The sequence below is a fragment of the Anser cygnoides genome, chromosome 20 (genome assembly GCF_040182565.1).
Source record: "Anser cygnoides isolate HZ-2024a breed goose chromosome 20, Taihu_goose_T2T_genome, whole genome shotgun sequence".
NCBI classification, from domain to species: Eukaryota; Metazoa; Chordata; class Aves; order Anseriformes; family Anatidae; genus Anser; species Anser cygnoides.
Genome location: NC_089892.1, coordinates 3,042,817 through 3,070,624, shown reverse-complemented (window position 1 = coordinate 3,070,624; position 27,808 = coordinate 3,042,817). Strand labels below are relative to the sequence as shown.

Here is a 27,808-nt window from a genome sequence, read left to right as displayed (position 1 = left end):
CAGCGGGCACCAGGGAGCGATCTCACCCCCCCTCACCCTACCCGAGGGCCTCAGCGGACCCGCGGCCACCCCCGGCGGGACAACGCCCGCTCCCCCGACCCGTGCGGAGCCCGTTTGGCCGCGCGGGGCTGCGACACCCCCCGCTCCCCTTGCGGGGGGAACCCCCCGCGGCCCTCGGGCGGGCGCCGCCGCCGCTAGGCCGCGTTGCCAGGGCCGGCCGCGTTGCTAGGGCGCGGGCCCCGCCCCTGGCCGCCGGCCTCCCAAGATGGCGGCGGGCAGCGGCCGCCCGCTGGCGGTGCCGCTGCTGCTGCTGCTGGCGGCGGCCGTGGCGGCGGCGCGGCTGTACCGGGCCGGGGAGGACCCGCTGACCGTGCTGACGGCCGGCACGGTGCGCAGGGCTCTGCTCAACTCCTCGGCAGCCTGGGTGGTGCAGTTCTACAGCTCGTCCTGCGGCCACTGCATCGCCTTCGCCCCCACCTGGCGGGCGCTGGCCGGGGACGTTAAAGGTGAGGCGCAGCCGCCGCCGTCCCCGTCCTCATCCCCGGCCCCGGGAGGGCTCCGTCAGGCCCCGGCCCGCTGTGGGGGAACGGGCTTGAGGCTGGCCCGGGGCCTGGCAACGCGGGGGGGCTCGGCGGGGCCTGCCCTGGGCGCTGGGGCCCGGCGGGGGCGGTGGGGCTGGGAAGGGTTTGGGGAGAGCCCCCTGGGGTTGGGGGGTTTGTAAATAAAAAGTAAGTGTTGGGGGTACTGGGGAGGCCGCGGGGGAAAAAGAACAGGGGGAGGTAAAAGTAAATAAATACAGAAATCTAGCTCAGCGAGAGTCAGATTTCTCGTATCTGCCTGCTTTTCCTGGCGCACGCTGAAGTGTTTCACCTTCTGTAGATCTGATGTGAGGAAACAAGCGGGTCCCTGAGCTCTCGGTTAAATTCGATACCCGTGGCGGGGAGAAGACCTGAGGTGGAATTTGTGGGAAATGTCATGCTGGATACGTGTGTCTTAAAAGGCCTTTAAACTGCTCTGGGCATCGCGTTTTACCCAAGGGACGCTCTCAGGATGGAGACCGCGGTTCCGATGCACTGATGTGGTTTCGCTTTGAGAGGCGGCAAAGTGCTCTGGCTTTTCTGTGGCAGTCTTGGGTGTGAAAAGTGTTAACAACGTTTGAAACAAAATGTAGGTGCGGTATTGGGTATACGTGTTTTCAGATGTAAGGAGATGGAGGCCTACCCAAAAATAGGCCCTGACGAGTTTGTCATGTGCTGGAGGCTGCTGACTGTGGAGCAGAAACTCAGAAAAACAAGAAACACAGAGCCCTGGTGGTTTCCAAGCTTTTCAAACACTCATTACTTCCATGGGTTTTGTTTATTTATAAAAGCAGTAGCTTTTTTTCTGCTTTCTTTGCATAAGCTTGTGTCACATTTTCACCTTCTAATTTGATTTGCTTTTGGCCAAAATAGTGTTAGCCTTTGTTCTGAAGAAATGAAAGAACAAGGAGGTGGTGGAACGCTGCAGTGGAGATCATGAAGAGCCTGAAGTGACTGGAGCTTTTCTCAGCATAAAACGGGGACACGTTTATCTATTGTTGCAGTGGCACGATACCTTTACAACAAATACTGCTTACGAATTTTAATGACTTCTTCAAATACTTATTTTCTTACTTATCTGCAGTCATGATAACTGCAAACAATGTTAGGCACCTGTATTACTGTAACCAGGTAAAGGCCAATTTAGCGTAGTCTAAGTCTTCATAAAGACTTTCTTTTAAACGGAGCACTTCTATATTTGTGGATATTGGCCTGCCAAGCAAATGCAAATTGGCGTTATTTGTCACCGAAGGGTTTCCGTCTCAAAACTGGAATGGATGGGTTTGAGCAGGAGACTGAGAACAGCCGCACTTTTCATTGGTAGCTTCATCCGAAAAACATTTCATCCACATACACTGTCTCAACATTTATTTTTCAAAAATATTTACTCACCTGCTAGGATGTTTGCTTTTGGGGATGCAGACTCAAGTATGTGAGAGAATGCCTAGATCACTGTGGTTGTATTTAATAATCGAGTATAGACCAATTAAATTGGTGCAACTTCTTTGTCTAAATAGAAGGCCTGTGCTAATAGATTTAATTTTTGTTCCACTTCTCATTTGTTAAACCTTGGCAATATCGTTGCAAGCTTAAAGATAATGCTCCTGAAAAATGGGAGCAGAGCTTGCTTTTGTGCAATTTACATTTTTCATTTTGATACTTTGTCCTCTCCATACAGGCTTTGGAGTAGTTGCTGCTGTATTCCTAATCATGCATTTCGTTTTTTTATGGTAGTGTCCAAAGTGGACGTTCTAGTTAATTGTACTTCTGATATCTTAGAGGGTGATTGAATCTATCCCCCCAAAATGTCTGTGGGCAGGAATTATGTGCAGCAAATTTCTGTGCAGAAGTAACAAACTCCTGGAAATCCCACATATAACACCCCTTGAATTATATGCAGAAGTAATCCTGGCCAGTTGTTCCAGATACGGCAATAATGATTTCCTTCTAGAAATTGTTTTATGAGGAACATTTGATGAGGAGCGATGGAATCCTTGCCCTTATTCTGGAAGCAGCCTATGTGTTAAATAAATACATCATTCTCAAGTAGCACTCAGAGGGGTTCCTTGTGATGCGTTCCTGATCTCCTTGACTGCACATCACGACGGAAGGCAGCACGATGCCTGTAATACACGTGCAGCAGGGAGCACGCAAGGTTTGTGCAAGGAAGCATGTTCCTAGCGATGCCCTGCGGCTGGTGTGTTGGATTCTGTAGCATTTCACAAGTGGGAGCAGCGTTTCAATCCACCAGCCTGCTGGATTGCCAGTTTATCCCATGTATTCATGTGTTGGTTAATGTGGTGTCATTCATCTGCCCCTTTCGTGTAGTTTGTGAGTTAGTCGTTTGGAGCCTCTAGCGTAACTTCTGTCAGAAATTTTATCTTTCACTTACGTTTTTGTTATAAATTTGGAGCAACCTTCAGTATGTTTAAACATTTTTCTCGGATTTAACAAAATACTCCACGTGGAATAGGCCGTGCTAGTTGTTCTGCTCTGCAGAACTCTGAATGCCACTAGAATACTTGTACTCTGTCGTAAGAGCAAACTCCATGGGTATTTTCCTTTGCCCCCTCCTTACAGCATGCAGCGAGTAGAACTGAGGTTGTTTTATTTCAAAAATGCTAATGCTATTTAAAAATTCAGCAGCATTAAAACCCCCCAAATCTATGCCGCAGTGATAGCGTGAACTTACACAGCCTAGGCTGTGTACTCCAGCGACTTCCACATCCCTTAGAAACGAAAAGCTCCTCTTTAAGCAGAAGCAAATGCTAAGCAGCACACATCCCAGCTGGTGCTCTTTAACCCAAGTGTTTAGCTGGAGATGCGCTCCATTGTTGTACGTTGGCTATTTGCATTAGTTCATAGAGCTGCTATTCATTGTGCCGAGGAGGATCGAGACAGGTGGAAAAAGGAGGAGGAGTGGTGGAAGTTGAATGAGATAGATACCCAGAAGCCGAAGTTTTGTTTTATTTATTTTGCATTTTGTTTGATAAAATGGACTGTTGTATCCTTTGTGTCCATGTGAATACATGCCCATCTGCTCTAGGATGCTTGTAGTCACTCCTGGTGCCTGTTCAGCTGTTGGCACGTTCAGCACAACTGAAATTCCCCCTCAGCTGCCCCATCCTCCTCAAAGACAAATAAAGGTCAAGCTACATTTCCAAAGCAGCTAGGCATACAACTGCCAATCAGGTCTTGAACTTGATGAAGCTTCTATGCTCCTTGCTATAAAAGCAAATTTAATTTTTAGTGCTTTTTTTGGTTTATATTTTATTGATCCTTGGGAATTGTGATGTATCTTCAATTCTGCCCAGAGCTGTCTCGATTCGGCTTAGCTTTAAAAAGTAGCTCTACAAGGAGTCTCTTGGAGGGGGTCTTCCGTAAAGTGACTGCCGCAGCGGAGCATGGCTCGAAAAGATACGTTCCTGGCAAAATGAGAAAGAAAGAGCCATGGATGAATTGAAAGCTTTTATTGAAGTTATATAAGCACGTTTATAGAAATACTTGAACTCTTGTGGTTACGGTTATTAAACATTTATAAAGGAAACTCAGCTATTTAGCGCTCTGGTTAAAACTCAGGTGTTTCTGAAGTATCTCTAATGTACTCCTGGAATGTACTAAAAGGTAACGACACTGTTCAGCAGGCAATATGGGAGCCTTGTGGTGAGTGCGAATCTGGAGACCTCTGAGGACGTTGCAAGTTCAGCAGCTAGTGAGTCCTTTGTTAAAATTAACCCTGATACCAGGTGCATCAAAACTACAGTTTTGTAATTGACGGCCACACGAAGGAGTAACTGCTCCATTCATCTTATTCAGTTAAATATATTCCGCATGCTTATCTTCGGAGTTCTGTTGCCCGATTTCCTTGGGAACCAGGCTGATCTGTCAGCTGGGACCTCTGATCACTTCTGCTGAAAATAGAAATATATATATATATTTTTTCCAGATTGGGAGTCCGCAATTAGAATCGGTGTGCTGGATTGTGGGGAAGAAGAGAACTACGAGACATGTAAAGAATATGGTATTCACTACTATCCAACTTTTAGGGTAAGTGGCATGATATATTGCCCTATGTAAATGACGCATGGATTATTTATAGTAACTAAAACCATAACAAACTTACTTGTCCAGAGTATTGCATGTAACTAGTTGTTCTTTATCTTGTCTTTTTCTGTGATTTTGCAGAGAAAATTGCAGGGCTGATAAAAGATGGAATCAAGTTCTTCTTGCTCAGTGCGATAGTTGATGCAGTTACTTGGAGTAGTAATTCAGTCCTCAGTTTAAGATCTGAAAATTTTTAACTTCTCTGTCTTTGCCAGTCTGTACAATCACATTGTTAACTGTAAGCATTAGAAGAATGTGATTGAAGGAGAGGGCTGAATGAGCATTATTACGATAGAAGAAGGATCAGTAGGGGTTTTAGTGTAGAATTTGTGGTGCTCTACCCAGATAGAAAGAGCAATGTGGGTTTTTTTGTTTTTTTTTTGTCTTTAAAGTTTCAGTTATAAATTATAATACACTCTTTATTAGACACTAAGGTTTTTTTTTTTGTAGTAGTAGTAGAAGGTGTCAAGCTCCACTGTCTATCCAGTCTAACCACTAAATTTGAGAAAATTTGAATAATGTTCTGAGTATGTACATAGTTTGTGGTACTGATTTCATAATCAGTCAATTTTTGTTTGGGTTAATGTTCGCAGTAACAGATTGATATACTCTTTTGAATTATATCTTATGGTATTTTTCCTCTGAAAGTTTCCTTGATTGTTAGATCAGAGTTTTGATATACGAGCTACTCTCATATGGTTGAGAAGCAGGTCTTTGGAACTCACAGGCTAGGAGTAAAGACTAGATAGATAAAAGTGTTTTGTAATTAGAGCTGTAAAAACTCTTGAAGGCTATATTGTTTCTAAACTGAGCTTTTTTCTTAAACAGTGAAGTTATTTTCAAAGCAATAATACTTTTTTTTTCCTCCCCGCATAGTACTTCAAAGCATTTACGAAGCAGTTTACGACTGGAGAAAATTCCAAAGGTGAGACTATCCTACTGTAAGCAATACCCAAAGCAGTTATCCTATCAGCCAGGAATTTGTCAAAAAATTAGCAAAATCCCTTGTCCTGTCAATTAGTTTAGACACCTAGACACTGAAAAGCTTTTTAAGATGTGATGTTACAATTACTGTATTAAACCAAAATATCAGGCAGAATTTTAGACAGGTGAAAACACAACCTTTGTTTAAAAACTTCTATTTCTTACTTTTTGAAATGTGGTTCACAAGTGGTTGGATTGTTTTTTAAAAATTTGTTTGGGGAAAAACCAAAAAACACACACATCTCATGGGCATGAGATCCAATTTGATCAGTCATGGCTCTGGTGCATTTTGACCTGTCAGCCAGTTTCCAGGCATCCTGAATCTCATTGGGAGAACCCCTATTCAGATGTTGACTAACTGAAACCAGGCTTATCCTGTGTGTCTGACAAGATCACAGCTTGAGGTGATTTGTCTGAGGACAAAAGTAATGTTGTCTTTTCCAAGGGATTAACATTCAAAAGGCCAGAGGTCAGAAGCGGGACCACCTGCACCATTAACCCTTCATGTAGAATTAGACTGTAGTTGTACCTGTTATGTTTGGCATTTGTGAGAGCTTCTGCATTTTGATTTCTTTCTTTTAAAGCATACAAAATGTTCTCACACTTCAGTTATTTCCTTATGTTCTGTGGCTTTGTAACCTCACCTGGCCCATTTGATAAGAATGGTACCACCTCTGCTTTAAATCCATGGTGAATATCCTTATTGCAAAAAAAGCTACTGAAGCCTCCCACTGCAACTACTGTGAAAACAAGCATGGATTTAGAATGAAGCATTGTTGTAAGAGAAAACCAGCAAGGCAGGCAGATGGCTAGGTTTGGAAAAGTCTTAATATTTTATAAATTTGGGGGTGGGTTGACAGTTTTTAAATACGATCTCGTCTCAACATTAAAGTGAAATCCTACAACTAAATGCTCTGTTCTTCAGCCAAATAGTAATGCCTGGTTTTTGAGTCCAAGTGTAAATCCAAAAAATGCCACGCAAAAGCACGAGAATGGTAACAAATTATTAACATGCAGATTTTCATACAGTTCCCTGATCTTTCATCTTTTTGTAACCTGTACTGAGCAGGAGCAGACCGTGAGCTGCAAACAGTTCGCCAGATGATGATTGACTTCTTACAGAACCATTCTCAAGAGTCAAGACCGCCTGCCTGCCCATCACTGGATCCAGTTTTGTAAGTTCTGTGTTAAAAATACAGCTGTTGTATTCTTGCTATGTCAATTTAATAAATTGTAGATGGTCTTATTAAAGATGGAGTAAGCTTGTTGTTGTTATTAGTTCTGCTACAGGACAGGTAAAAGGAAATTTCATTGATAACAGTGAGTTTATGGCATTCTACCTGTGCTAAATGGCTTTTCTTTTCCTAAAAGGTCCAGTGATATCACTGCTCTTTTTGACAAGAACAGCGATCATTATACTGCCGTTGTGGTTGAGAGTAATAACTCCTATGTTGGGCGAGAGGTAATGTATGATTTATGACATAATGAGTATGAATGAATTTTATCGTAACACAGCTGAGTTTTATGTTAGTTAGCCAAGCAAGAAAATTTGTGATTGTAGGGCTGTATTAAAGGATGAGGAGGGTCAGGTCAGGTGTATTTGGGTTATCACAAAGTCAAGTGATTACATAGGGCTCTTGTATTTAATTATACAAAGGAACTTGCTTACAAATGAACACAATGTCATGTTAACTTCTGTTTACACTCTGGAGGAAGATTAATATTTCAATTTCATTGTTAGCATAATTCTTTTGTTTCGAGAGCTGGAATACCAGAACAAAAATATTGTCAGATGTTATGTTTTTGTTACTGCTAGAGAACTGTTCATAATACTCATTCTTCTGGGCAGCTCTTATGATTTCAACTGTTCATAATAATGTGAAACCTCTGTTTCTCTTTTTTTCACATGTAGGGTTTAGGAAATTGTTTTCTAAGTTAAGATGATAGCATAAAATTATTTTCACAGCTCTTAGCCACTGATGAAATGAAAGTCTTTGGTTTTTGCTTTCCTCACCACCACCACCCCCCCAATAAAATATTTTATTTGGCATCATTTTGCCATTTAATGAGCCTGCTGTTAGCTTAGACAACTGTTACTTTTCTCCTGCTGCCAAGATCTAGGATAAGTAAAGAAAATAAATTGCACAATTATCTAGGCATAATCTGTGTAGAAACATCCAATGTCTGTGAAATGTTTCTAATTAGATTTGATGCTGAGATGGCTGAGTTGTGTAAGTGGAGGGTGTGCTGCCAAAAATGAGAATCATTTTGAGAAGCAGGCTGCTACCAGACATTCGTTATCTGGAAGCTGCTGTGCTGATATAAGTGGGCATTACCAAAAAGAAGGTGATGACCATAAAGTTCTCTAGTACTTTGTCAAACTGATTTTAAATCTTACTACCTTCTGTTGTAGAAATAGGTTAGTGAAACAGGAAATAATAACCTTGTAATAAGGGAGAAATGACTTTTTCTTAAATGGCAAATTTTCACTACTTAAAACTGAGTCATCGTGTTCATAGGAGCAACATTGATTGTAGTTGGCAAAGAACTTTGGTAGTTGAAACCTGGCAAATCTTTGAGGCATCTTTATGTTACCACCCTCTTCTGCCTCCTCTTCTATTTGCTGGAGTTTATGCCTTGTAGAGAAATATGTGCGCACTCCCAGCTGCTCCAGTGCAGAAGTCCAGCATCAGGTTTAAAGAGGTGATGAGGAATGTTTTGAGCTAAGATACTGGACTCTGAACTGGAACTTTTGAGGTATGGGCACTTACTCCTATATGCAGTCTGTGCTGTGGGGTTGGTAAACAACGAGCTGAAGGGACAGCTAGATGCTGTGACACCATAGAGTACAGGGCTCACCAGGCAAAATCTTGTGTTACTTTAAGCCCTTGATTATTTTCTAAGTCATGGACTTTGACATCAGAATGTCCTAAAGTCATGAGACCAAATCAATGTTTCTTCACTACCTGAAAATTTGCCTTTAAACTCTTACGTATATAACATGAAGCATACCTGTGGAGTATTCTCTGCACTATTTTGAGGTGTATGAGGACATTTCATCATTCATTCTCATGTTTTCTTCAGATGTTAGACTTCAAAGGGAAAAGATCAGGATAGACCAAGAAAAAAATGGAAGATAAGAGTAAATTTCCAGAGTAAGTCTGCTTCAGATGAAATTGTTAGCGTCCACAGAGTGCTCATAGATGCACTTTCTTGGTGAACAGCTTGATGATGCACCTGGCCTATTTACCTGTCTTGTCCTCCATATTTCTTGAAGGGTGTATAATTAGTGTTACCTTTCATTGCACAGGTTATCTTAGACTTGATCCAGTATGAAAACATTGTGGTAAAGAGAGCACTGAATTCTGATAAGCCTTTTCTAGAGAAACTTGGTATTACCTCAGTCCCTTCATGCTATCTGATGCACCCAAATGGGTCCCGTGGATTAATTAACATGTAAGTAGTTTCTGTCTCAGAGGAATATAGGGGAATTCACCGAAGCTATAGAAGTAGTTGCTATAGCTTCCTTTCATACTGAGTAAGTTATTTCATAACCATTTTTTGCATGTGTATAATGACGTTGTCATGGCTTGTATTCAGTACATTATGTGGACTAAAATTTTGTGTTCCATTCCTTTGTGTTTGAAAATCGCCTGACTTGAGCACTCTAGCAATTACTAAATAAGTGTATGTAGTGGTCTTGTTACACAGTTTGCTCTTACAATGCACAGATACGGGTTCTGTCAGTGGAAGTGAGATTTCATATTATGGTAGGAAAGAGTGATCAAAATGGTGTGGCAGTTAATTATAACCCTGGGGATGCTTGGCTACAGTAACAAGATTATTTGCTGACAAAACTTACTTTTAAGTAGACAATTCTGAAGTAGTGTTTCTTACTGGAAATAGAAGCTCAAGGCAAATGTTTGTTATTTGAGTTTGATATGCTGATAGCAATTTGCTGGTAGTTCTTTATAAAGCATTTAGTATTATGTGTATTTTCTTAATAAGAGACCTGGTATTACTTTTGCTTACCACCACTGCCTATTTATAGCTTTAACCTATTACTGTGATACGTCTGAAAGGAAAACACTTGAATAAAAGTGGAAAAAAATAATGACACATCAGAGCTCTAAAAATCTTGCTTCTAAGTCAAAAAGCAAGCTGTACACATAAGCTGTATGTGTGAGCTTGTCTGTATAAGGCAACCTGGTATTTCGATGAAGCTGATGTTCTTCATTTGTATGGAATTTCAAACCACTAATCCCAGTGATTTTTTTTTATTACTGTTCCTAAATTGAACAGTTTCGTTTTCACTTTTTAGCAAAACACCATGCATACCAGAACTGTAAAATGGAAAAAGTGAATATGTTATAAACATACTAATTTGCCTAGGATGTTCTTTTAATATGAGATGAAAAGTAATCTTTACTTTGTTCATTTATATGCAGCGTGAAGCCTCTTCGGTCTTCCTTTTCTTCATATTTAAAGTCTCTGCCAGGTGTAAGAAAAAAGCTACTTTTGCCACTTGAGCTACCTGTTAAAGAAAACAAAGAGGAAAGCACAGAAATCAAGCAGTGGAAAGAATTTGATAAGTAAGTGATACTGATTTTCAGACCTTGAAATTCAGATCAATGCTTGATTATTAAAATTTGCTGGCAGTTTTTTCTTGCCACATAGGAAACTGCACTGTCATTTGTTATAAAATTCTAGTGTGGTTTAAAAATTTCTTTCCATCCCAGGTGATGCACCTTGAACTGAATACGTTGGTCACTACTTAACCATGTGCATTCTTCTGCTGAATAAAATAAAAGGCTTTCATGCTTAATACTGAAAGCAATGCTTTCAGCTGTTGCTTCAACTTAATCCGTTTCTCAGTATATTCAGATAACACTGGTCAATTAGTTCAGTTCCAGCACCGAGGTTACAACTTCTAAATGCAAGTAACTGTTGTGACCGTGAGCAGTGTTTCATTGATCAAATTACCGGGCTTTCAGTATTTGTTTTTAGCAGCAAGCATCTACGCTGCTATGGAGAGAAAAGTGGTTGTCTCATTTTGTTTTTTTTTTCTCCCCCAAAAAAGTGTTATTAAATATTTAATTGGTGTAAAGACATCAAGGACTTACTACCCCCAACACCTGAATTACAAAGGTCACTGATCTAAACTGTTGGGAGACATAAGTAAACAGTGACCCTGAGAAAATAAACAATAAAATAACAAGCTATAGCACATTGCTGTAGAAGACAGTTTTTCTCTGTGCATGTTAATAACAGAGCAGTGCCCACTTAAAATGCTTGACAAACGCAAATATAATAGAAAATGCCAAAGTCACTGTAAAAGATGTTTATCGTACCAAATCTGGTGAGGTTTATCTTCGCACTCCTTCCCTCTCTCTGTTTGAAAGAAGGATGCAAAGGCTTTGCAGGGAGATAATCCCTCAGCATCTTTAGATGGAAAAGATACAGAACTGAGTGCTTTGATTTTGTACTTATTTTTCTTTTGTGGACACTGTTAGTGTCATCTTCATCATGACCATTATGGAAATATTTTATATAAAACATTGTTACCAGAGCAAATTAGTTAGACTGAGCTGCTTTCCTGTGAGACAAACTCTTGTTGATACAAACCGCTAGTCCAAGTGTCTTCCAAACAGGCTTTTTCTGGGGAAATCTCATGCACTCATGTGGATCTATCTTTAAGAAACTTGATGTCATCAGACTTCTGATTTTTATTTTTTTTAAACTTTGAGTGAGTACATTACTAACTAAGGATATAAATGTAAAATAAGTGTGGTTTGTGTTAAGAATGTAGATTATTCTGCATTTTAATGTGTGCTATTTCATGCATGTTATTTCACAGGTGGGGACAGCCAGTTTCTCGAGTGATTATTCTCTTCATTCTATTTGGTTTAGAAATAATGGTGCTGTTGAACGTAAACAATTACTATGAATTTGTTTGTTCAGTTACATTGATCTGCATCATACTGTCTAAAGGTTGTGCTCTGAAGGCATTGAAAGATAGGGTGTTTTACTTGTTGCGTTTTATCTGAAGTGCTTTTATTATGAAGATAACTGATTGTGAGAAAGAACTGTTAATCTTTTATTTACTTTAGATGTTTTACTTGTATCTGTCATAAGGTGCATAATTCTGTCTTAACAGTCAATTTTATTTACATCTTATAAACTTGTATGCAAAGAATCTACAGTAATACTACTACGTTCGGAATTTCTAGATTGAGTCCTTTCCAGCATTGATTTTTTTTTTTTTTCCCAGTCTTGTTTACGCTTCTGGTCTGTGTATAATCTACTTGTGTTAAGCAATAGTCTCCCTTCTTTTGTAGCATGTCATTTTACTGTTCCTGCCAGATCCTGAAGAGAAACTGTAATTTCCTTACACCGCCTATTTCCTTGCTGACAATTGCAAGGTTATAATTTCGTTACAAGGTAAAACTGGCTGGGAGATGAAACGTTTAGTCAATTATAGAAGAAATTCTTGTGTGATTATGCTTCATTTGCCTAATTTCAGAACCAAGTGACATAAAACTACTCCTTTAAAAGAGTACAGTGAAACTCACTGAACTTGACATTCACCATACCGAGCACCTCAAGTAACTGCTATATCTTCCCATGTATGCTATAGGATATACTGCAATCACTGTGGAGTGGCAAATGTTGAGGTTTTAATGACACCTTACTATATATCAATTTTACCTTCATGACTGGTGAGAAAATGAGCGAAAGAAACCTGCCACTTCATAACATTATATATGTGTGTTTCAGATCTAAGCTGTACATGGCTGACCTTGAATCAGGATTGCATTACCTGCTTAGGGTAGAACTTGCTACGCACAAGATGCTTGAGGGAGCTGAGCTAAAGACCTTCAAGGATTTTGTTACCATCGCTGCCAAGGTATGCACTTCTGGTCCTTGATTATTTTAACAAAAAAATGACTAACACGAAATTTATTATGTGATGTAAGCCTCTCAAAATGTCTTTCGGAACATATTTAAATATATACTTCCTCACTAGCTCAAAAATAGTTTTGTGGATTTCTTTAAATGTTGTTTTTGAGTTATTGTATACAGTTCTGATATACTTAAAGGGCTGAAATGCATCTTTGTTTCATCTTAGAGGGCTCAAATTTAGATAAAGCTTAAGCAGTCTACAGCATATTGAATGAATATTATAAATACAGTCTTTACCAGATTTTCAGGATAAATAGCTATTTAACTCAGTGAGATTAAAAATGTTTTTCACTTCTTAATTTTGGGTTTTGTTAGTGCGTGCTTGACAAATAGTGTTGTATTTACAGATATTTCTAATGTCAGTCTAAATTTTGAATATAATTGAGGTACAATATTTCAAAAGTGAAGATGCTCACATTATACTTGAATGAAGGGACAATGTAAGTAATGTATGTGATGTAACTTACAAAGTTAAATTATTTTATTTTTTTCCAACATCAGCCTACTAAAGTCATCAGGGTCACTGACCAACTAACGCTTTGCTTTATTTTAAATAAAATGAACCAATTTAAGGGAATAATAAGGGCTACATGAACTATCCCCAACTATCTGGATTTATCAGTCAGACAGTTTCTTGCCCCCCTGCAGCCATCAGAGGTCAGAAATCTCTAGCTGGCCTCATTTCTTTAAGAAAGTGTAGTGGTAATCTTTCTATCATATTATCCCTAAAGCATCCTCTCTTCTTCCTGATGGCTCCTGGCCAGCTTATGTCATTTGCTTCCCTGGCTATTAGTGTATAAATAGGGAATGCTGTCTTTTAGTTGCATGCTCATCTCCAGACTGCCATTATACAAGTGAGGGTTTCTGTCCTTTATTTGCATTCTCTTGTGTAAAGCTTTTCTCTTAGTTCTCAGTCGTGATACCCACTGATTTGTATTAGGACCCTTTAGATTTGAAACAGTCAGAATGCTAAGTTTGCAGTGTTGGTACCATAATTATATGTATCTTTTGCAGACTACAGCCTTTGGTTTTCAGAGCTTAACGATGTACCTTGCCCTCTTTTTTTTTTTTTTTTTTAAGTATTTAGCAATAAATTAATAAAAACAGCTTTATGAATCAGAGCTTCCAACACTTTTTGTACTGTTCTCCTGTTTAACAGCACTTAAAGTGATGATAAGCTCTAAGTCACAGAGATCTGGTCTCCAGTCCCCTACTAAGGAAATTTTATTTGTTGTAGAATTGGATCCTTCAGCAAGAAGCGTGTTGGTTTGTTCGTTTTTTGTTTGTTTTTTGACTTCTAGGAGACGTATCTACCTGAGATACTCTGCAACTAGTGTCTTTTAGAAAGCAATGCTTGATATTTTGAGGTTCCTACAGGAGCAAATGCAATTATAGACTTGGTCAGTAGTACAGAGGTGTGCTTTTCTGCTCATATAGTTGGACGGTGGCTGCAAAGTGACTAACATATGTATAGCATCTTATATCATAAATTGCTTTATGTATTTAAGGTAGAAAATACAGGGATTTTATTTCCCCATCTCTAGAAACAGTGCTTCCTCTGGAAAGGTACTTAGAAGATGTTATATGTACACTATTTAATTCTATAGTAATTACAAGCATCAATCAAGCATTTCTAATGTAAAATAATGACATTACCACTGACAATTCCTCACACTTGTATGTCAGACCATGACTTTTTAACTTGTAAGGTAAGGCAGTCACCATTTCCAAATCACTTTTACATATATGAAAAGGAAAGTAATTTTCTAGATAACCTCCCATCATTTATCTATATTTACAGAAGTCTGAAGACATTTTTGTAAGAATCAATATTTGTGGCTAATATTCTAAGAGTGAGAAAGGATTTCAGCCTTTCTAATTCACTCAGGTTTTATGCTGCTCCTTGAATTATACACTGCTGAATTACCTTAATACAAAAGTTCATGTAATCTGGCAAAAGTTGTTTTGTAGCATTTCTGCTTGAAATTGAGTAACTTCATAGTGGTTGACATTTTGTGAATGCAACATGCTAAATTTTGTAAGCAAGTTAATGTGAGATGGCTTTTTACTGATAAACAGAACAAGCATTTGCACGTAACAAAGAAAATCTTGTCTGTTAAACTTACTGAATACAAGAAAAAGACATTTAGATAAATAGAAAGCTGTCTTGCTGCTAATGAGATTTGTGCTTTAAAATATTGGTATTTTCTTTCTTTTTTTTTTTCCTCAGCTTTTTCCTGGCCGTCAGCCTGTGGTGAAGTTGTTAGAGACCTTGCAAGAGTGGCTGGTGAGCCTTCCATTAGACAAAATCCCTTATGATGCTATTCTAGATCTGGTCAACAACAAAATGCGGGTAAGCTGTTACTAGTTTCCAGCATAAAAATGTGGCATTAGTAAAGGATAAGATTCTATATAAATCTAAGACATCACTTACTGATGGTCCCTCAGTCATAATGGAGTTATAAGAAGGTTAAAATGAAAATAAAGTGAAATCATTACCAGAAAAAAAAAATCTACATGAAGAAATTGAAATGAGAGAATTAAAACACCCAATCCTGTCTCAGTTTTATGAGGAAGCAATCACTAACACATACGTGTTTACTAACATCAGTTTCAAATGCAAGATTCCCAGCAAAAATTTCGAAGTTAGCCTTGCTTGCTTTGCCTGCTATCAGCAGGTTTCTCTCGATTAAACGTCAGAGTTAGAAGATGAGAAATTTACCTATTGAAATTGGTCATTATTCCTGAAGAGTTTTCAAAAAAACTCTTTAATTTCCTGCTGCAGTATAATCCTTGCCAGGGATCCCATCTCGGTTTGGTAATGCAAAGCAATGTGATAGGGCCATCTTTGTACAGAAGTTAATTTGTGTCCCTCCTCCTGTGAAGAGGGATTGCTATCTGAAACTTGGAAACTTAATGTGCGTTCTAGGAAGCAGAGAGATAAGTCACTGAAACTAAAAGTATTGCACTAGATTTTATGTATAATAAATAGTGGGTTTGTTTTAAGAAGAAATAAAAATGAATTCTACATCTTATCCTGTTAATATGTTACTCCTGTAAGTCGCTTAGATCTTGCCAAGTAATGCCGAATTTTTGTTGTGCCCAGGGATACTGTAACTCTACTTACAACAGTATGTGTGTGGTTTATTTTCATGCTGGGCTTGAAATAAAATCTTTACAAGTTAAGCTACTTAATATGCTCCGGCAGACTAATCGGACATTTCTGATGTGCATCTTGGTAGGTTTAACATCAGTGATTGTACACTGTGTATCACGTAATACGCTTGCAAGAGGGATGAGTTTAATAATGGTGCATCAGAGTATCTCAGACTTAAGGATTGTTCCAAGGTTACAATTTGTTTGCCTTAAGCATGAATTCATTAACAACAAGTGCAGAGAATAATTTACTATCCTTTATACTTGGATCTCCTCAGTTTCAGGATGAATTGTCATTGCTGTTAACGCTAGTTGAAAAACTTAGGGGCTGATCTGGAAATGTACTGAATGTTTAAGAGGCATATTTCCTCCCTGTTTCAACTGAGAATTCAAAGCCTTTATCCTTTGGGGTTGGGCCTCTCCTTTCTGGACTGAACATTCTAATAAGAGAGAGGGGGAATGCACTGTGTTTTGAAAAGTGGTGTCTCATGAAAATACTAAGCTTATTTAAACACAGGTCTTATTTAGGTAGAAATGTTGTGCTTCTATCTGCAACAGGATTGCTTGTATGTGTTTGGCTATGTGAGTTTGCCTGTCTCAAGTTCTTTGCAATTTCCTGTGTGTATAATGTGTGTTTGGGCGTTCAGTAGTGAACTAGCTTGTGGGTAACCATGTGAAAAAAAAAAAATGTAAAAATGCAAGCAAATTTTAGGAACTTTGAATCTCTTAAACATACTTGCTGTGTTGAGTAGTGAAGTGTCATTTCCAAAATTGTTTAATTTAGGTACCAAAGCTGCGTATATCTTAAATACACATTATTTTCAGATTTCTGGGATATTTCTCACTAAGAGAATTGAGTGGGTCGGATGTCAGGGCAGCAGACCAGAGCTGAGAGGTTATACCTGCTCCCTTTGGAAGCTGTTTCATACCCTAACTGTTCAAGCTGCGCTGCGACCAAAAGCATTGATAAATACAGGTAAGCAGCAGTTATGTGAGACACTCGAAGGACAAGACAAATAAGTGTGTAGCATTTCTGCTATGCAGTAGAAGTACAGGAAAAGATTTCTCTAATCCATTCAATTCTCAACTAATACATTCACGGACAGTGGCTTTTGAAGCTTAGTTTTCAGTTTTATACCAGCAGGGGTCAGAGCATAGCTTTATTGTGGTGGCTTTGAAAGAAAGTGTGTCAATTTGTCCTTGCTTAGAAATGTGGTAAATAAAATATGTTGCCCTAAAGATGTGAGTAAGAAAACAAGAGAGGGGAGTAGTTTAAAAAAAAAAAAAAGAAATTCTGAACTATCTGAAATGGGAAGAAGATTGTTATCTGAGGTGGCACTATTAATGTGAAAAGAATAAGATGTAACCGTAGAATTTAGTAGCTATAAAAACTATATAACCATTAGCCAATCCTTCTGTAATTAATTTCATAAATACAGAATGTCATGACACGTTTGTTTTCAGATGAATTTACATAGTGTCCCTTAATCTGTGCAGTGTGATGTACTCACTTCTTTGCAAACACTTAGTAAAATCGCTTCTTTTTAGACTTGCATTATATTCTGAAACTGTTAATGGTCTGGTGTTGATTCCTAGTCTTCTTAGCACAAATAAAAATAAAATTATAAATGCTAAAGTATCACTCCCCATATGATTTCATTCTTGTCACGACAGTGCATTGTTTGATTGTAGTTCCATTTGGTTTTTATTCTTTAATTTAAAGTTCTCTTGATGTCTTTTGCAAGAAATGCTTTATGGGATGTTACCTGGCCTACTTACTCAGAAATTTGCAATTTTCTGGTTGTTTGTACATTAAATAAAAAAAAAAAAAATCAAATTATAGATACATATATTTGTCCAGCATTACTTGCAATCACAGTGATAAACTCTCAGTTCTTAATGTTGAACTTCCTGCAAAATAGGAATTTAAGAATAGCTAATCATCCTGTATATGATTTTTGTTTCTCTGTTTTGTTCGTTATTGTCGGCACGGTAGGTTGAATCCCTTTAAGTTAGTGCTGTGCTCTGCCACACGAGGTTTTTTTGTGCTGCGTGATATATTAGCTGTTCAACAGCATCATGCATAAGTTAAATTTCCCCTTTCATTTGAACTGCCCAAACTGTTCTAATTAAATTTATAAATGTTCTTAATATCTAACTATGCAAAATTGCATCTTAAATTGCTTCCATGTTTCAGTAGTGAGCTTTAGTCAGTCTGAAGTTAAAAATACACTGTGGAACCTGAAAACTCTTCGGCACACTTAAGCATTGATTTAAATCGGGGCAGATATGTGATGATCACTTCTTACGGCGAAAGAATTGGGTCAGTCTGAGACTGTCGGATTATGTCTTGGGAGGTTTTCCTCTCCTTATTGCTTGTTTAAATCCCATCTACTAAAAAGCATGATGTACTCCCTAATCCTTCCCACCACAGGTAGGGTTTTATGGTTCTTGTCCACTTTAAAGATTAGGGTTACCCTGAATTGCTGTAGTTTGGGAGGAAAGAGAAAAGGAGGATTACACGATGATACATGGCAGATGTTAATAGAAGATTCATCTCTGGGCTGATAAAAGAAAAACAAACAAAATGAGCCATTTTGCAATTGTTTGTTTTCTTTTTAAACCAGATGTATTTTTCTTGATAGTTTCCCCTGCTTGCAGAGCCTAGCCATGTGAACTTGCGATGGCTTTCTTGATATAATGTTTTTATTGTTTTGTATTTGATGTCTTTTAACGCTGACCTGTGTAATTTGAACCTGCAGTGGGATCAGCATAAAGGAATCCAAAGGAACTTTGAATATAATTGGTCACATCAGAGGGTGTATAAAATCGTTGTAGAAATTACATCCTAGGTGTACTTAATTGTATGAAATGTGTTTTCAGTTAATAGGATCTATTGGGGTGAATAAGACCGGCTTGTGGATTTAAAAAAAATATATATATATGAATTCTTTTTAATCTGTTGCTAAATTAGAAAGCCGTCCCTAGAAAATGAACTTTGAGGGGACCTTCAAGAATGTAACACTGCACAGGAGAATAATTAAATTTGTGTATGAATCTCTGTTTTAAGAGGTTGTTTGCTGGTAGTTATTTTGAATGTTTTTTTCCTAAATTCATATTCAGTATATGTGATAACACTCTTTTGCCTGAAATTCACTTCAACTTTCTAAAATTATTTTATAGCCTTTCTTTTAATACTGTATTTTAATCTGCTTTAATCTCATAGCTTTTATTTATACATGCCTATTCAATCACAGATATTGAATGTCTGAGTAGAGATTGTTTGCTTTTTATTATTTCGTTTTGGTTTTGAAGACTTTTTACCCCCACGTTTAAGACTATAATATCACTGTTCTAAATAAAGGTGTGTTATGACAATCTGACATACATTTCTTACGTAGTTAACAGGTAAATATTCTGATAGTTTTGAATAGGTTTTTTGCTAAGGGTTTTTTTCCAAGAAATAATGCATGTATGGAGGGCATATGTGCTACTAGACTTTGTTATTCGCTACCAGAATAGAACAGTGAGCTTTGTAACCCTTCACCATGTAATCTCTAAAACTTGTATTGCAAATTACTTTTAGGTAGACTAAAATTACTTTTAGCTGCAGCAGTCAGTAGTTTGATCCATCCAGGACACTGCGTCACAAAATGTGTTTCCTTTGACAATTTTTTTTGAGATAACGCATGAATTTGTAAATACATTTTGACACAATTTATTAGATCAATTAAACATAAATCAGAAAATCTGAGACAGAAATGAAGCATTAGGATTTTAGCAACTAACACGATTTTTGAGTCGCTTATCGATGTAGGGGCTACCTGCTGTCACAATAAAGGCCCAAGACAAAGTCCTCAATCTGTAAAGACTTTAGCCTGCTTCTGAATAAAATAATGACTTTTTTTGTCATTATTAGTGTAAGAGTGTGGCTGTTACGGAAAGAAAAATGTGTTTGTATTTATTTTTAGGAGGAATTCCTGAGTTGCACTTGAAAGTTCAATTGTTGCTAAATAGCCATTAGGTGCGTGCGCTCAGTGCCAGCCAGAAAAGCTGTGCCATTAATAACTGTAATGAGATTCTGGTACTCTGTAATACCTTGGGGTTGTGGTGTAACAGATGGATATCACAGGTATCTCGTGAAATATTTTTCAGAGGGTTTTTGACTCTTGGCGGCTTGGTAGCAAACTGACCATAACTTTAGCACCTATGCATGAACGTAACGGTGAATGCATAACATATTCATTTAATTATTGGGCAAGATACTGAAGTAAGTCTCTGCTTCAAGAAGAATTACTTGTAATATAGATAGCATGGACTTTGCATATTTTAACAATTTCAGAATGTACTTACGCGCTTCTGAGAATTTTTTTTTACTGTCTGATGCTCATTTGTCCGAGTAAGTTTCCTCTTCAGCTTGTAAATACTTTTCTGTAGGAGACATGTCACTAAAAGGAATATTTGGCCTTTTAACTGTTGTATTTAACATGGTAACATGGTGTTCAGGGCAACTTTAAGCACAATTGAATGGGCTAAATACATAGCAATATATTGGTATAAGTAGTTACTCCACATTTTAATAGCACTGTCACTCTTAGCATTTTTGAGCCTCTGTGTGTTGGAAATAATTTACTTGTAGTTGTCTGATATCCCAGTCTTTCAAAACATACTGTTCTGAAAGATACTGTTTGAGATCACTTTAACCTCTATATTAGAAACCAAATTATTTGGTAGTGAATAAATAGATGTGTCACCTTGAGACTGCTCAGGAACGATATTAAAAAATGTATTTTGTTGGGGAGGGGTATTTCTTCTAAGAAATGTGTGAAGCTTTTGATCGCTTTTACGTCGAAGGTGTAAATACGCATGGAATGAAAAGGTAGCAATGTTTCCTTTCCTTTTCCTACGGTTCAGTTTTCAGTATGTTATGCATAGCATATGGAAGCTATGTTTGTCCAGATGGTGCTAACTGGATGTCATCTGTCTTTCTAGGTCTTGAAGACAATCCCCAAATAGTACTTCAGATCATGCGGAGATACATTCATCACTTCTTTGGATGCAAGGCTTGTGCTCAGCATTTTGAGGAAATGGCTAAAGAATCCATGGATTCTGTTAAAACATTAGATAAGGCTGTTCTCTGGCTCTGGGAGAAACACAACGTAGTGAATAACAGACTTGCAGGTATGGAAGACCTTGCTTAGGAGAACCCACCCAAGGTCGCTGTGTCTGAAAGACAAGGCTATGTCACTTCATACAATGCAGTTTATATTGGAACAAATAGCTATCAAATTATGCTCTGTAACATGAGTTTAAAACAATGGCTACTGTTACTTCAGCTTAACATTCCTTTATTAAATTCTGACTTGAGAAGACAAACTCCACGTTTACACTGGTGTACCAGGCTACCAACCTTAAGGATGTTTATACAGAGCAAAATAGCGTCCCGGTCAGCTGTAACTCCGAAGATCAACACAGTACCTTTAGAGTGACTGAGAAATACATACACTTGAGATACACTCCAGTAGTGCAGTTCATTTCTTATTATACATAATGAAAAATCTTCATCATTTGCAAAGATACTGTTTCTTCTGAAATTTCACCTGTTGCTTGGTGAGATTTCTTTCTGAAGTACAAATAAAAAGCCTTTTCAGAAAGGAGCGAAAAAGGTTGGTTACTTTGGTTACTTCTCAGTGGATAGAAATAATTAAATTTCCTTCCATTACAGTTTAAACGGGTATTAAAACTTTTCTTAGTTTCTTCATTTTGTTCTGGAGAGATGCTATATAGAAAATGGTGATAATTGAAGAGGAGGATTTCTCAGGATAAAAGAGCCTAAGCTATTAGTAGATCAACAACTGAACAAAATAAAATTACTGTGTGAAGAATACCTGTTTCCCCCGTCAATTGCTATGTTTTCAGCTAGACTAAAAATACAGTTAAAATACTGGGTTGTATTTAATCTTTTCTGTTATGGGGATATCAAATAACTAAAGCACTAAAGAAAATTGGTTTCTCTTTGCACTTAATCCCTGTCTGCTGTTATGGATCTGTGTAATGTAGCGTTAGTTACAATTTAAATATGCTATATTGTGTTTATATTGTGGTTAAGCTGAATTCCCACGATTTATGAAGTATTAAATACTGTTGTGTGTATAAACAGTTAGTCTCCTTTCTCCAGGGAGAAAGAAGTACAGGATGAGGTATTAAATAAAATCATCCCCCTTAACGTTTGTTACTGTTGCCAGGCTGAACACAGAAAAAAGTAGTCTTGCTGACTTGAAGTTGCTAAGTGGTGGAACAATGAATTTATTTTAAACATTAAGTTATTGGAAGACTCACATGGATATTGATTTAAATAATGCAACAGCTGGCTAAAACACCCTTTTAGTAAGAAGTATAAAAATACTGGAATAAATAATAGTGTCAAATTATGCATTTTAAGTTTTCTAAAATTTCTCTTTGGGACAGTGACTTATTTTAATCCCTAAAAGCTGCATCTGTATTTCTGGTAATATATGTAGCTTCCGATGAGAAATAATGGTTGGTCAATGAAAATGCCTTGGCAGAACCTTTAAATGTGGGCCGTGAGACTGTTGTATATGGTTCTGCCCTAATTAATTATTTCCTGTCGCTTTAAAGTGTACAAAATTTATGGCACTCTTTTTGGCAGGGGAACATGAAATACAGTAAGTCTTCTGTTTGTAATCATACCACAAGTTTTGTTTTTTGCCTTCTCTTCTGAAACAAATTTATTAGTGAGCGATTTTTATTACAAACTTGCTCTTTGCTTGTAAGTATCAGAGACATTTTTTTAATTATTCTTTGGATCCTTAAACAATATTTTGGTCAAAATCCTGGAGAAGTTTCCAGCCTTTAAAAAGATAAAAATAATCAAATAAGAATCTATATTTATTTTGCAGATATTTTAAGCATTAGTATACTGATAACATATAAATTAGCTTTTTTTATGCTGTAGAGATTTTTGGTTTAGAAGTATTTAAATATTTTGGTTTTGTTAGAGCAAAGTATAAAACAAAAACACTAGCTACAGTGTTCAGCTCTTTGCCATCAAGACAGAATGGTGGCTGGAGCTATGAGCAACTGAAACGTTAAAATGGGATCTCGTTCAAGGTAGTGTTACGTTTAAATGCTAAAAAGCAAACTGAAAAATACACCTTAAATATGATAATGGTTTTTAAAGTACTGGAAATAGTTTGTTATAGTAATGAAATGAGCTATGAAAAAGCAAGCTTAGCTTGGGATGGAATAATTCACAATATAGAAACACGAAAATAGCTGCAAGTCACTGGCCTTGAAATGGCTTACTGCAAACCACGCTTCAAGATTAAAGAGTATTGAGAGCAAAAGAGCAGTTTGTTTTGAACCATAACTCAAATTAACCCCTGAAAGGCCCAGATGGCGGTGTTTTCATGCTGTCTAAAAACATAGCACTTGTGGGATCCTGTTGCATTAGAATTTGAATGCTACAGCTTTTACTGAGAGAAAAGGAAAATAATTGATTGTGTTTGTAAAGGAAAGAGGAAGCATCCGTAAGGAAACTCATGAATTTCCTAATTTGTTCATGATCGTCTTTAGTTTAATACAAATGTTATTGTGCTGGCTTTTTTTGCCAACATCACTGTTTATAAGTGAAACATATTTTCTGTTTTCCAGTGATTCGCTTTTCCTAGTTCATTCACTTCTGATTTTTTTCCCTCCTGTCAATTAGGTGATTTGACTGAAGACCCAAAATTTCCCAAAGTTCAGTGGCCAACTCCAGACCTTTGTCCCGCATGTCATGAAGAAATTAAAGGATTACACAGCTGGAATGAGGACCAGGTTCTACAGTTCATGAAGTATCACTATAACAGTGAAAATATTCTATATAAATACACTGAAAGCCAGACTGGCTCCAGTGAATCTGAAGTGGGAGATACAAGGGAGGTAAAAGACAAAAATCTACTGAAGAAACCAAGTGGAAACAGAGGAAATAACATCCTGGACCAAGAAAACATACGAGATTCAGAATCTAAGGTGTTAGATAAACTAATAGGGAATCATGGACCTGTAAAAGACAGAGGTAAAAATGCAGTTGAATCGGTTAACCGTGAAGAGAGCAGGCAGTCTGTATCTTTCTTAGGGATTGGATTTTCCAACATAGACATGAGTCTGTGTGTCGTACTGTACGTAGCATCGTCCTTATTTTTAATGATAATGTACTTTTTTTTCCGAATGAGATCTAAACGGTGGAAAGTGAAGCATTATCGTTCATCTGTATAGATGTTTAAATTGGAAACAACATTTTCAATGTACGTGGCTGTTCAGTACCAGATACAGCTTTAATATTTATGATCAGGGATTTTATATACAGTATTCTTCGTTCTAAAACCCTTTCTTCCCAAGTCATTTCACAAGTGTTCTAGCTTAATATATGGAGCTTGCTGTAAGAACCCTCTTTGACTCTGAGGCACATGGTGCTGTCATAAAGTACCCAGTGAGGAAAGCATTGCATTTTTCAGTTCAGATTTTCCATGACTTACCGCCTACGTCCGTTACTCATTTGCAGAGTAAACATTACATTATGCAATCAACTGTGCCTGGTTTTGGAAAGAAATTGGATATTGTTTTGTGTACGTCAAGCCATTTTTAAAAAACTTATCCAGAGCTGATTTTACCTACCAGAGTACTGAACAGTTACTGTTACCTTGACTTCTTCATTTGGAGAAGCAAGAATTGGTTTTGTATTTTTTTTTTTGGTGTTTTGTTTTTTCCTCCAGGAAACAAGAGTTCTATTTTGATTAAATCAATTCTAAACCTTGTGACTTTCTCCAATATTATTTACACTGCATATTTAAAGTGGAAGGCATTACATCTTCAAGTAGATCTTCCATTCTCTCATGTTCCAGCCAAGGATAGCCGCTGCTAGGATGAGAGGTTTGGGGCAGCAGGCATCTCTATAAGCAGCCAGATTCTGATTGCTGATGCTGTCATCCATTCTAAGGGAGTTCAGGTGTAAGTAACAGCAAACGCAGACCCAGTGCTTTACTTGCTCCTCTACTGGTGTGTTAACGGAGCACTGTACAACTCACCTCACTCATCTATGAACCAGAGAAGTAGCTGAGTAAATACTGTGTTATCCAGGTGCCAATTCTGATGGACTCCAGTAAAGGGAAATGCTGTTTTTACTGAAGAATAAGTGAGGCTCTGTTTGCATCAGTAAGCCAGAGCAAATTTGTAGATCTGGAAATATTAAGTTTGTTAGGATGCCTGAATAGTTCCGTTACCTTACAGTAATTTTTCTTCCTGTGAGTCAGCACAAATGCTTCGTTTGGTATGCCGGCTCTGAGATCAGAGGGAATGCCACCTGCCAGCTGTAAAGCTGGCTGTACAGCACTTAGAGCAGCTGATTTCGGTTGTTCTTGTGCTGGAGTGCGCTGCTGTTTGGGTCAAGAAAGGTTTTAACTATGGTCAGGTCCAGGAGCTGCTCCATTCTGGGATGTGGCAGCAATTGGGAATGTGGCAGTTGCTTTTACAGATCTGTCTGACTGTCTGGGATCCTAGCTGAGAGCAATTACAAGACAGCATGAAAACAGTTATAAAATTACCGTTCAGAATAGGAGTTCCTTTCTGCTCCTAGCTGTGGAGGATAACTCACGTCCTGGATAGTGAAGTTTATAATCCTATCCAATGTAATTGAGCATGTTCTAGTTATCCATTACCTAATCTTTAGTTAATCCTAATAGGTTTTGGCCTCAATGTTTTCTTGTGGCAGTGAGTTCTACAGATTAATTATGTTATATAAAAAGGCTTTTCCTTTCAATTCTACGTTTCCAACTTTTAATTTAATTGAATGTTCACTAGCTCTTCTGCTACGTGAGAAGGGGTAGATAGGCTCTGGCCGGTTCATTCTTGCATCTACGCTGGTAGTGTGTCGTCGTCTTACTTCCATCATAAGTCCCAGCACAGAAAGTTTAAAGCTCAGCCACAAAAAAAGTCTAAAAATTAGCACAAAAAAAATCAAAAAGGGTATTTTTTCATAACGAAATCTTGTTTATTCACAAAACTGAGCATTTCTGACCAGAGTTTCTGCAGCTTCGACTTGGAATAACAAAATTGAGCCAAAGTTGATTGATCCTTTTTCCTTTAAGTGTCAAAATAACTTAAAAATGCACATGAAGTAGTGCAACCCTGTGTAGTTACTGTAAACATGGCAGAAGAAAAACCTCCCTTCGCATGACATTGTTAGTCTGGTTAGTCTGATGTGCACAGAGGTCCATTATCTGCAGTTCCTTTAAGGCACCTTTAAGTTCATTTATGGACCTGATGGCTCTTGCTCCCATGCTAGAAACTTGACCCCATGGGGACTGTAGCTCCCTGCTGGAAGCTGTCTTCTGCATGTCCTCTCGTCCAGACTTCTGTAATTCTGACACGGCAACATCAAGTCTGGGCTTTTTAAGGATCCTCACAGTTTTAAGAGTTCTGATGCAACGAGGTATTGTGGGTTTCTACTTCCTTTATAGATTTGTAAGGGTCACTATAATTATAGCACCTGGGCTTGAGTACTAAAACAACTTGTAAGCAACTGGAAATTTACCCGAGGGTGGCAGGTTGTCCAGACTGGTTGATCTCTGCTGCTGTGCTTCTTGCTGGAATCCAGTGAGAGGTCCCCGGAGGACCCGAGTTGAGGAGAAAGCCCAGACTTGCCAAATTTAAACTTGAAAAATAGTTAACTTCTAACTGACCTAATTTGGGGAAATCTTGATATCAGCCAACAATCAAAGAAGTCCAATTTCTCAAAAAAACAAACAAACAAAAAAAACACCCACCCACAGAAACAAACAATAACAACAAAACAGAACAACAACAGCAAAAGGCACAGCACAAAAAAAGCACAGCAAATATTAGGTATAGAAAATTTTCTCAGTTTCTATGGGACCGTGAATTTCCTGCTGTCAGTATCATTGCACATTTTGCAGTAGAAAAGCAGAAATTACGCCTGCTGTTCAAAATGTACTGAATATATTAACCTGAGTTTGTTAGCTTTGACTTGTTAACTCTATTTTCATCTACGCAGGAAAACAAAAAGCTTTTGAAGGTTTGTAGCGGTAATTTTGCCATTAAAACAGCAGCAAATGCGTTGTCAGAATAAGTTTTAGGGTTGTTGGTTTTTTTTGCTACATACCAATAACTATCATGTTACTGTGGCCCTGCTGGAAACATGACAAAATGAACAGCTTCGCAGATTTCCAGTGATGTTTTTTTATTTCTTAAGAGTGTAAAAGCATGAAATTAAGATGTCGATTGTGTCGGTGCAGTAACTCAGTGTTGCCATTTAACTGGCTCAGGCTTTCACTTTAATTGCTAGTAGTGACCTCAGCTGGAAAGGTTTTCTCGACTTTGGACTCAGTTGTGTAAATCTTGGTTTACTCGTTCTTATTTTGTATCTTTATAATGAATTTTGTGTCCTTTGAAGTACTTTGGTTGTAAAGATGTGTTATGTCTGCTGGGGAGTGTGTGATGCTGCATCGCCCCACTGCACTATCAGTGTCACGAGGAAGTGTTTCCTTTTCAAAGACGCTTCACACCACCACCTCCTTAGTCCTGGGACTTCTGTTTCTGCATTGTATCGTATAAGAAGTTTCTGCAATGCTATTAATGCTTCCAGTAAGGATTTCTGGCCCTTTGTAATTCACAGTGTCTCCTAAAGAGGAAATACTAAAGCTGCATGGAAAATGAAAGGAATACTGTGCGATGTGGCTGGTGAGAGAAAGAAAAGGTGCAAGTGCTAAAGAAACCTGACTACGTTATTCCCGAGAACTCTAATTTTTGTTTTCCAGCGCTGTATCCGTCCTGCTGTTCTTACTCAGAACTGGGTGGGAACCGCCGGCTCAACAAAAGGCCCAAAGTGTGTTCTCTAGGCGTGTGCATCGCATATGAGGTGTTGAAAGTAGTGACTATAACAGTTCGGTAATTTAAATGTTTTATTTATTTTAATTCAGTAACTTGCTGCTTTCATGTCTATT

General features: G+C 38.1%; 1 protein-coding gene across 1 annotated transcript; it reads left to right on the top strand.

The window, feature by feature from the left end:
- Window positions 1-241: 241 nt before the first annotated feature.
- On the top strand, window positions 242-26,958 carry QSOX2 (quiescin sulfhydryl oxidase 2). The gene is made up of 12 exons (XM_048053617.2): window positions 242-506; window positions 4,525-4,625; window positions 5,559-5,607; window positions 6,736-6,841; window positions 7,038-7,128; window positions 8,977-9,122; window positions 10,115-10,258; window positions 12,444-12,573; window positions 14,860-14,982; window positions 16,611-16,761; window positions 20,778-20,966; window positions 23,515-26,958. The coding sequence occupies exons 1-12, from the start codon at window positions 266-268 to the stop codon at window positions 24,063-24,065; spliced, it is 2,022 nt and encodes a 673-aa protein (XP_047909574.2). The 5' UTR covers window positions 242-265; the 3' UTR covers window positions 24,066-26,958.
- Window positions 26,959-27,808: the final 850 nt, after the last annotated feature.

Bases quoted from the DNA above. Each gene is read 5' to 3' on its own strand.
- QSOX2 (XM_048053617.2), top strand. From the start codon at position 266: ATGGCGGCGGGCAGCGGCCGCCCGCTGGCGGTGCCGCTGCTGCTGCTG. The intron at 14,983-16,610 runs GTAAGCTGTTAC...CATTATTTTCAG, and splicing joins TGGTCAACAACAAAATGCGG to ATTTCTGGGATATTTCTCAC. The intron at 16,762-20,777 runs GTAAGCAGCAGT...CTGTCTTTCTAG, and splicing joins AAAAGCATTGATAAATACAG to GTCTTGAAGACAATCCCCAA.